The sequence below is a fragment of the Andrographis paniculata genome, unplaced genomic scaffold (assembly GCF_009805555.1).
Source record: "Andrographis paniculata isolate CXL003 unplaced genomic scaffold, ASM980555v1 Contig45END, whole genome shotgun sequence".
NCBI classification, from domain to species: domain Eukaryota; kingdom Viridiplantae; phylum Streptophyta; class Magnoliopsida; order Lamiales; family Acanthaceae; genus Andrographis; species Andrographis paniculata.
Genome location: NW_026137579.1, coordinates 3,383,177 through 3,394,042, shown reverse-complemented (window position 1 = coordinate 3,394,042; position 10,866 = coordinate 3,383,177). Strand labels below are relative to the sequence as shown.

General features: G+C 35.7%; 3 protein-coding genes across 3 annotated transcripts; 1 reads left to right on the top strand and 2 right to left on the bottom strand.

Annotated features, from left to right (window-relative positions):
- Nucleotides 1–664: 664 nt before the first annotated feature.
- LOC127252255 (uncharacterized) lies at nt 665–2,075 on the bottom strand. Its single transcript, XM_051276375.1, has one exon. The coding sequence runs from the start codon at nt 1,411–1,413 to the stop codon at nt 901–903; it is 513 nt and encodes a 170-aa protein (XP_051132332.1). The 5' UTR covers nt 1,414–2,075; the 3' UTR covers nt 665–900.
- Nucleotides 2,076–3,548: 1,473 nt separating this feature from the next.
- LOC127252243 (protein CANDIDATE G-PROTEIN COUPLED RECEPTOR 7-like) lies at nt 3,549–5,250 on the bottom strand. The gene has a single exon (XM_051276353.1). The coding sequence runs from the start codon at nt 5,072–5,074 to the stop codon at nt 3,758–3,760; it is 1,317 nt and encodes a 438-aa protein (XP_051132310.1). The 5' UTR covers nt 5,075–5,250; the 3' UTR covers nt 3,549–3,757.
- A 1,925-nt stretch (nt 5,251–7,175) lies between these two features.
- On the top strand, nt 7,176–8,827 carry LOC127252247 (probable membrane-associated kinase regulator 4). Its single transcript, XM_051276361.1, has one exon. The coding sequence runs from the start codon at nt 7,289–7,291 to the stop codon at nt 8,399–8,401; it is 1,113 nt and encodes a 370-aa protein (XP_051132318.1). The 5' UTR covers nt 7,176–7,288; the 3' UTR covers nt 8,402–8,827.
- Nucleotides 8,828–10,866: the final 2,039 nt, after the last annotated feature.

Below are 10,866 nucleotides of genomic sequence, written 5' to 3'. Positions count from 1 at the left end.
GTCGGTTTTTTAAATGATAAATCTCTCAGACCATATTTACAGAAAAAATAATAGTCTGAGGCCTAGAAAATGAGTCAACCAACCACCACAAGCAACTTCCAAGCATCACAAATCTGAGTGTGTTTTTGAAACCAAAACTCCCAAATTTTCTATTTGCAATGTTCCAACATATATATATATATATATATATATGCAATCAACGTAAAAAAAAAAAAAAAAAGAAAAAATTTGAATTATTATTATTATTTATTGAAAAATATTACTCTCTCTGTCCCAGATACCTACGTTTCTGTTCGTCATGTTACTTTTCTTTTTTGGAAAATATATTCTTAATTATCTACTAGGTATACCGTATCTTGTAATTATCTACTAGTTATACCGTATTTACAGTGTAGCAGACACGGTATTCGGTATCTGGGACGGAGGGAGTATTAAAATATTTATTTTTTAAATATTTTATAAGTAAAATAATATTCTAAGTAGTAAAAAAAATCACATATATATATATATATATTTTTACCATCAAATATATATATGTATATACACAATGACGATCCTATTCAACCATATACTCCTTTCATCCCAATTCTTGACATTTTTGCCATTAACTGTATATGAAATTGTATATTTTTGATTTATATAAAAATTAAAACTATTTTAATAATAATATGGAATTATATAAATAAATAAAACTCAACTACAAACACAAATATCGTTCATACACATGAACGGGAGGCTAGAACCTTTTGGTTTATGGAAAAAGTTGGTGGCTGATCCTTCCATAAAAAAAAAAAAAGATAAAAATTTAAAAAATCATCAATTCTGCAGTGCAACCTTGAGATATAGACGACTACTTAAAATTGCAGAATGATACCTAGAAATTACTTGCACTACCGTTGCTCACTTCTTCTTCTTCTGTGGCGCCTTACCCCGAGCATGAACCTCTTTCCTATGTAAACGCCGCGGCTTCAGTTCTCCCAGCTTATGCCCCACCATAGCCTCGACGATGCGAAAGGGGATGTGCTTCCTTCCGTCGTAAACGGCAATCCGATGCCCCACCATTTCCGGTATAATGGTGGAATCCCTCGACCATGTCTTAATCAGTTCCTTCTGCGACTTTTGATTCAACTCCTTGAGTTTCTTGATCAAATGATTGGCAACGAAAGGTATCCTCCAGCTGGTGCCTCCACCACACAGGGGGACCATGAGGTTGAGTGTTGATTCCTTCTGAATGTTGTAATCGGCTAAGGTCCTGCTGTCCTCCAACTGCTTCCCGCTGTAGATGAGGCGCTGCTGATCCTGAGGAGTTCCTTCTTTGTCCTGAAACTTGGCCTTGATAGTATCGATTGTATGGGAGCTTTCGACTTCCAGAGTGATTGTTTTGCCATTTAGGCCTAACACAAAGATCTGCATTTTCTCTTCCCTGTTGCTCCTTTGCCAAATCGCTGCGTTGTTTAAATATTCGAATACGTTGCGCTAACCTCCCTCGAACTTCTATAAATATCAGAGTAGTACTTCCAATTAACTCCCGAAACTTTTCCAAAGTTCCAGAACTGGACTTTTCTGAATATTGTACAGAAAACCACAAATGTTAATACATTATCATCTATCTACATTCGAGTAGTACTGTACTGCCGTATCAATCTTCATAGCGAGGCATTTTTTAACTGAGAAAGAAAACAATCAACAACCAAACACAAGATAGTAACGTAATAACCAAAAAAACGTACAGATAGGATTATTGATTCCAAAATCAAAAGGAACGAAAAGAAATTCAACTCTTCCGTGGATTCATATTTCTAATGGAAAACCTAATTGAATGCAAATCCACTCAACCAAATTATAGATCCGATTGAATCCGTCCAGATAACAAAAATTCCACATACATAGAGAGACATATCAAGCATCAAAATCACCAGCTCAATAGTAACAAGTAGAGCACGCAGTAATAATTGAGAAAATAGAGACAAATCAAAATCCATAAAATCGCTATGTAAAATCAATCCGTTAGCGAAGGGACACAGAAGAATCGGTTACTACATACACACAGGCACAGAGATGCGTTAACAATTAGAGCGAACCTTGACGAAGAAGTCCGAAATCTCGACCCTAAATTTCAAGGGGGACGATGTAGAAGAGGCGGGCCGCGAGATCTCGATGGATTTTATATGAACACAGATTCTGACGGGTAGGATTGATCGGCTGATTCCCACGGTAGACATGAAGTGGACCATCAGGATTAGGATATTTGCAATACATGCAAGCCCATATGTTAAATTAAAAGGTACAAGGGGATTGTGGCCCAAACTATTTAATAAATTGTTACCTTTGGTTACCTAAACAATCAGGCCTTTATTGCTGGTTTCAAATTTAGTTGAAATGAAATTTGATTTGATTTTTAATTCAATATTATTTAAAATATTTTTTTTATGAAAATAAATAATATATTTTTTATTAAAAAAAAATGTATAGAAATAAGAAAACAAACCCCCATTTAAAGAACCCATGGTGTGATCGTTGTTTGAATCTTAAATAACCTCCTTTCCACACAAAATGTCTTATTTACCCTTTTCTTTTAATGAATAATAATAATAAAATCTGATCATTTGGTACTAACGCAATTTGGAAACATAGTGAATAACAGCTTACAAAATATGCATTTCACACCTGTATCTGTAGGACATCAATATTTAGGAAGTCTATCTACCATGCATCAGAAGTCACAAGACAATAATCACATATATAAAGCACAATCAGCCTTCCACATTTAAGGAAATGAATCATGCACATTTGATGTCAAAACAGAAACTTCAGATGACAGTTTGCTCCAATCAAGCCAATCAGTTCCAGTACAACACTTAAAAATATAATCCTCGGTTCATGCATGGCTTGGAAGATTAATCGAACCAATCAGTTCTTGGAAGATTATGGAATCTCCAATCCTTTTCAACATAACTACACTTTGTTGTATGCATTTTATGATGCATATAAACCGCGGGCTTTGGCCATGCCACCCACACATAACATTCACAGCCCTCATCGCATCATCAACACACCATCGAATAGCACAAGTAAGAAGAAAAAAGCTATTTGGGCTGTTGAACCAGAACAGCAGCTGATGATCATGCATTGTGATTATTTCCTAAAAATCCATCTTGTGGGGAGCTTTAGACAAGTAACTGGAACTCAAATATACAAATGTGAAAATTAGGAAAAAAGACTTCTAGAATGCTATAATATGTAAAGGTGAAAGCAGATAGGCAGCTATCATTTGATGTTCATTGTTTCCGACAGAATATGAATAGAAGGGCACAATCAAGATCTAACAATATATATAGATGCATGTATGCACATATTAATGCTCTAACTCAAAAATTCATAGACAATTAATGGTGAGTAATTTCATCTCAGGAAATCCATTTATAGACTGGGATTTGTAAAGTAACAAAATTCAAAGCCAAGTAACACACATTAAAAAAAAAAAAGAAAAAAGAGGGAGGGACCAATATATATATATATATATATCCATAGACTATAAAGTAGAACGATTGATAAAATTTGTAAACTTATATAACATCTATAAGTCAAACCACCCGTATCACTTGGTTCATCGAATCTGTAAGAATTCAAATAAAAGGGTACACAAGCAGAAGGTTGAAGCACAGCTATTCATGTTCAGCTACACACCTCAATATCTATAAAACTACAAATGTGAGGCTGAAATAAAATCAAAAGGCACAACCATCATTCACCAGGTTCAAAGCTCAAATTCTTCATCCCGAAGAGCCATTTCTGCAGCCTCTTCCTCCTCATCATCAAGAGCAAAGTACTCATTCTTCTCAACTGGCCTAAACATGTAAAAGATTATAGTATAAAAGGCAAGACTTGCAATTTCCTCAGCCGCATTAGCCACCCACTGGTACTTATACGCTGCAATGGTCCTGAGTGCAAACACCACAATCCGAGTGAAGTATAAGTACCCAATAACAACAATGTAAAACTGCCTGAAAAGGGTCAGCTTTGCCAGGTTTCTTGCCGCCTTTCCATCAGTCTTCGAAGTCTCCCTCAACGACCTAATAGACCACACTATCGGGAAAATAATTGCACAACAGCAGATGATATCCACTAACAAGAAAACCTGATTCCAAGTTACCCAATCCTTGATGAAAGGCCCTGTCTCCCCAATCACAATGGATGCTACATTGGCCAGCACCTGCAACGGTATTACAATCATCAACACCTTCTTCTCCCTCTCCTGCAGAAATGGCTTCAGAAACGACCATCCAGTACCAATCAGCACAATCACAGTAAACAACAGGACAACCCTGATGAATTGGAAAATGTAAAACAACACATCCCATCCATGCGGCGTTCCTGTAACCTTCACATAGTGTTTATCCTCAGCAGCACATAACAAATTCAACGCTTTCATAATAACCAGAAGCCCCATGAGTAAGTGAATCCTATGCACAGACTTTTTGTTCTGAAGGCACGAATAGATCCAATAACCGAAAAATGCAAAATACAGAACAGAAAAGAAGAAATACAAGCTTGGCAACTGAGTTAAGCCAGCAGACAAGTAGTCCTTCACTCGTCCGCGGCCGTCGAGATTGTATAGCTCGGTTCGGACATCCATGGACACCTTAGATTCAGGCGCACAATTGGCGAAAAACAACGAATACTCATTAGGTGCGGCGATCGGGTAAGAACGGCTAAAAGAGGAATGCGGCGGGGGGGAGAGATCCTTGAAGTTGAAGAGGAGAGTAATGTACTTGGAATCGAGAACGCAAATAGTAGGGTTTGCTTGAAGTTCGGTAAGTACTTGGATGAGAGATTCTTCGGAGAGAAGGAAGAACCCTAATCGGGAGGGATCAATTGAACCGATGAGAGAGATGGCGGATACTGACGAAACGCTGATGTTAACTTGGCCGGTATGCGTGAATCCAAATCGCTCGAATAGAATCATCGGCCGGGAATCGGACGAGATCTTCAGGTTCTTGATCTCGGCAGAAGTCGGTCGGAGTAGGAGGAGGAGCACCGCATGAAGTAGAAACAGGAATTGCAGCTTCGCCATTTCGATTCGCCGGCGGAGGAGAAAGAGGACTTACAAAATGCTGTGGCGGTGGCAGCAGAGGAGAAGGACGCGCGATTCGGAGAGAAAGAGTCGGAGTCGGTGCTACAGTCCGATTTCTTATTCCGAAAATGCCCTCAAATCTAACTCGAGTGTTGAAGATGTCACTATGAGAACCCTAAAATTGGCATTAATTGCAGTTGAGGCCATTAAATTTAAACCTCCGACCTGATGGTACGATAATCGCTTGAGTTACACGCTACAATTTACACAAATTTTTGCGGTGTGTTCTTTTGCTTTCAGAAAAAAAATAATAATAATAATAAAATAATCTACTACATATATTTATTATTTTTATATTATTTATATAATTTTTTATATTTTATATAAAAATATATTTTTTAAAATTATTTTACTAAACAAACAAATTGATCTATATAATTTTCATTTAAATTTAAAATTTTAATTTGAATCATATTTTATAAATAATATAGTAATTTTTTTATTTAAAAAAGAACCTTCTATTTTATTTTATTTTTTTGTGTTTTTATGATTATTTTTTAAATATTTTTACTTGAAGTATATTTTTTATTTTAACTATAGTAATTTATTAGTATAATATAAAAAATAATATTTGGTACTAAATATTAATTTTTTGTAAAGAATAAATAAAATTATGTTGGTAAAGAATTATTTGAATGAACAAAATTTTCATATTTAATAAAATATACGTATAATTTTTATTGAAAATTATGAATTTTGTTGTTTTATGAAAAAAATTCTAATTTATTTTCAAAATATATACATATATTTTTTATATATTTATAATTTTTATATTATTTAGACACTTTGTTAGTTTGTTATAAGTCACATATAAAATATTTTTTTCATACCAAAAACATAAAACAAACTACTCATGTTTGATAAATTTTGAAAGTAAACCAATTTTAAGACTTCCTTTTTTTCTTTTAAATTAATGTTAAGCTTTTCCTAGTTTGTTGTTGAGTAGTAGACTAATAGGTAGGTTAATAGCCTCATCGGTCATAGGTCATCATCACCAGCAATATTATTCATCTGGTTGTACAGTATTATTCAATAGACACCATAAATTCGAAACAGTACATCAAATTAGTTTTTGATTACTTGATTTTATATCTTAATCCTCAACATTCAATTCGTGGTTCATTTATGGCTAATATGTCGTCCAATATAATTATCTATAAAGTATTAAAGTCATGCAAAATAAAGCTAATTTTTCAATCGTATGCTTAACTTAATAATGTGAGACTGTGTATAAACAAATAAATTATTCATTATAAAAATACTTACGAAGTATTATATAAATTTAAAGAGCTAACTTTGTTGATCCCAATTGTTGTTTTGAATTGATCGATGAAGGGTTCATGTAATTATGCTCTAATCCTATCCTATGCATATATTAACTAACTTGGTAAACATCATAAACCTATTCTCGGCTATTTTATAACATATCTATATTCAAAACATCGAAATTTTAAAACATAGAACGAATCAATATATGCAATCAAATTTGTTTCAAACAAGAATTGGAGCCAAAGACAGCAATAAAAGACAAGCAAAATGAAGCCCATATTTTGACCAGGTCAGTTAAGCTCCATTTTCTTGCCACTGTCAACATCTTTTAACAAAATGACAGTAGAATAGAATGGCTTCTACTTTCAAATTCAAGCTCTCCTTGCAGAGAACAATAATGCAGTGCATTGCATTGCAGGACCACTCTTCAAACTGTTACACGTAAAGAGATACGGAAAAAAAAGTGTTTTTGGAGTCATGCAAACTCAAAAGGGTTTTAATTTGGTCACAAAAGTTTAGCTGGCCAAAACAGTAACACAAGATATTCATGGTGTTGTGAGACACAAACAGTGTTAGAAATGGACACTCTGCGCACATGTCACTTTACAAGGTAACACAAGATTACTTAATAATTGCACAATAATGCACCCATATCTCTCTAGCCTTCTTTTACTAGTGTCATTTTTAAACCATTTTTATTCTATATTTTTGGCTATAAAAGGGATCAATACCTGACATTTTCTTGCACACAGATCTTTAATGATTTAAAAACCTCTGGCTCAGCCACCCCTCCTTCCTTCTTCAGTCCTCAGCTGTTTTTTCATCATCATATTCTTCTTCTCCTGCAAAAAGATTGCAATCAGTGCATTGCAGTTTAATAATCTAATGGCTGTAAATATTGCATTTTATGATTTTGAAGATGATGACTTCATAGACATGGAGCTGAGTTCATCTGCCACACCAAAATTCTATTACTCATCATCCTCAAACTCTTCGCCACCGAGCAGAGAGTTTGAGTTCCAAATGTGCTTCACTTGCAGTGATAGAGAGGCCATCAGTTCCCCAGCTGATGACCTTTTTTACCAGGGCAGACTCCTGCCACTTTACCTTCCCCCGCCACTGCAGATGGTCAAGAACGTTTTCCATAGCACGACCACCACCGCTGCTGCAACAAGGTTTGATGTTATTGCCGACGAAGAATTTGAGGATGATGATGATGATGACTGCTATTCAATGCCATTCACAGAGCCATGCATCAACGTGGCCAACACTCCCTTAGAGCCTGCCAGTATTTCCCTGTCGGAATCGTGCAGGATGAGCTGTGACCTTAGCCTTGATGATTACTATCTTGAATGGCCTGTTGAATCAGGCAGCTTCATAAAAAATCAGCCATCAAAGAATAGAATCTGGACAAACAAGCTCAAGATAATTAAACCTTCCATTCTTGGTGAGAAGCTGAGGGCTTCAAGGGCTTACCTGAAATCCTTGTTTGGCAAGTCTGGCTGTTCTGAAAAGTCCTGTAGGAAAGCAAACTGTAATATAGGACGTAAAAACTTGCGAAAATTTGAGGACAAGCCTTGCAAGATTGGCAAGAGGAATAAATTTCAGCTAGGAAAGACTTCACTTACAACATTTGATTCTGCAATGAAGGACATTGATAGGAAAAAGATGGAGAGTAATGTCCAATGGAAGTCATTTTCCAACACAATCAGACGACGCTCACCAAGCAAGTATCTGACTTCATCTTCATCGAATTCCTCCTCTTCATCATCCTCATTCTCCCTCAGCTCAGGTGGCTTCCATGATCACTTGTTTAGGCGGACCAGCAGTGCTACTGAGATTGAGGGCTCGATCGAAGCTGCCATTGCTTACTGCAAGAAGTCTCAGCAACTCTTTGATTCAACAACCTCATCAATGGAGCCTGGAATTTGCTCATGCTCAGCCTCCAAGTTTGCAGGTGAGGACAGGCAAAAGGGACTGGCTCTTTGTAACATTTGAAATAGATAATATTACTTTATCATAGAGAAGAGACAAGAAATGTTCAGCCATAAGAAAATTTCTAATATACTGCACATATATAATCAGGCAAGTATTTTCTATGTGAATGACAAACTGTTTGGGCGTGCTTAATGATTTCATGCTAATCAAATGAATGCTCCTTTCTTCTACTTTAATTATTATATATAAATCATTGTTGACAAACTGTGTAAATAGCATTTGTATGGAAGGATATTTGTCCTAATATGGTCAGGTTAGGATTTCAATTTTATGAATGCACTACCTATTCTTAACTAAGATTAATAGAATAAATATACATAACTGTTGTGAATCACATGTTATCATATCATCCAATTGCCTTAGACTTTTGAAATATCCAAACATATCAGAGGTCGATAAAGAGGTAGGAATGCTCAAATGACCAGAACTGCGGCTCACCATCACCGGAGTCTATTTGCTGGTTGTCCAACTGGCCATCCACCAGTGTCGTATTTCCAGAAGCCACGCGTGTTAGTGTGTACATCAATCAGTTTTTTCACCCAATTTCCCTTTTAGTTCATTGGCATTTGGCATATTCTTCTCCAATCCAGTGCCTTGGTTGTGTCTGATTCCATGGTCTATTCAGTTTTGGTTTGTTCAACAGCCAAAACTCGATCTGAAGATAAATAAGCACCTCCACCTAAAACTATTTCAGTAATGTACAAAATAACTGAGAATAGTCATTGTGGTTGAACTACTGCTATTGACTCTCCACGTGCATCTTGCTATTCTACAACAATAGCTAATATTCTCATCAGTAAATTATTGGAATTATTGGTTCTGTATAAAAACACTTCAAAGCTCCATTAGTCCATCACTCTTGAGTAATTTTATCTTCCAATTCCATGAAAAAAAAGAAAAAAAATAAACCCTATTCTATTACAGATGCCTTAATAACATTCAAGTAAGCATGCCCAGCATATTCATCTCACCTTACCTTTGCTTCAACTCAAAATAACTCGCTCTCCTGATAATGCAGAGTAATCATGACCTAACAACAGTCTCTCTCCAACGGTGGTTAAAATTTAAAGGAAGATAAGTACTGCCCCCAACACATTTTTCAGAAATTAAAAACATGAGAGTGGATAATGTAGTAGCACAGACTCCCTTTCCCATTTCTATTCAAGAGTTCTTATGTGCCCCTTTGAGAACCCGAAAAATGGACAATTCCTTTTCTTAAGAATACATGCAAGATTCATCACTACAAAAAGGCTAGTGGTAACCCCACCCTTAACTACTTCATTTATGGATTTCATAATAATAGAAATACGTGTCCTACCTACCGAGACAGAATTTGTAATTTGCTATCCTCTTGCCTAGCGGGTAAGATTGATATACGCGGAAAGGATAATTCATTCGGAACAGCAACTTTTCCACAGCAGATACAAAGCTGGCAAACTTTTTAGCCAAGTGGACTGAACTTCTCTACTCCTACTTGTTTGGACATGTCATATCATTCTGTAGAGATTTTCTTGTAGTCAAATGTTTGCAACTTGCAAGTGTTTTATTCAGACTATGGCCATCCTGAAGAACTAGAATGCTAACACCACCTGATTTCACATTATCCCAATTGTCACAAGGGTCCTAATTTATACGGTACTTTTGTAATATGTCCCCCCACAGCCATGAATCTCACCAAAACGGGAAAGACATTTTATGGCCTTTTTTCTCCTTGTCAAAGCAAAGCAGCAAAAGTTGTCAACTGAATCTTTTGTTAATTCTGTCAGAACCTTTTCCATATGATATTAATGAATATTCATGTGAGACAGTGGCCTTATGTAAGATCTAAGTGTTCAATGTTCAGAATAGTAACACATAAAGAACCTTCTAAAGCGACAGTTCCCCTACTCCATAATACACAGAAGAGATATAATTTTATTTTATTTTTTGATCGGAAACATAAAGGATATTTTACTAACATACTGAGTGGTTATATTAAGCTTGTGATCTTGGTCATTTTATTTTACAAATACCACCCACTTCCACTTATGCATGAAGGTGAGGTCAACTACACCCCAACAATAGTGAAACAACAAAATGAATAATTAAAGAACATGGCTAGAATGAAAGAACCAAGTACAATAATTACAAGAACCAGGTCGTACGAAAAGAAAAGCAAATAAAAATATGAATGAAGCATTGCAGGATGATGAGCTTTCATGTGCAAACAAATGACCCAATGGCCACATGCTTTCCTAGTTGGTGATATAGACCAAACAGAGTTCAAAGTGAATAATGTCGTCCTGATTCTTGACACTTCGATTGTCAAGAAAATATCAGCAAACACGCGTAAAGTTAGAAAAGGACTACTATAATTTAATCATCTCAATGTTATTTCTATTAAAGCCTTCAAATTTTATTCATTACTGTGTCAAGAAAATATCAGCTTCTGCTTATTATGCTGCATTGCATTCCAGCGTTTCCAA

Bases quoted from the DNA above. Each gene is read 5' to 3' on its own strand.
- LOC127252243 (XM_051276353.1), bottom strand. From the start codon at position 5,074: ATGGCGAAGCTGCAATTCCTGTTTCTACTTCATGCGGTGCTCCTCCTC.
- LOC127252247 (XM_051276361.1), top strand. From the start codon at position 7,289: ATGGCTGTAAATATTGCATTTTATGATTTTGAAGATGATGACTTCATA.
- LOC127252255 (XM_051276375.1), bottom strand. From the start codon at position 1,413: ATGCAGATCTTTGTGTTAGGCCTAAATGGCAAAACAATCACTCTGGAA.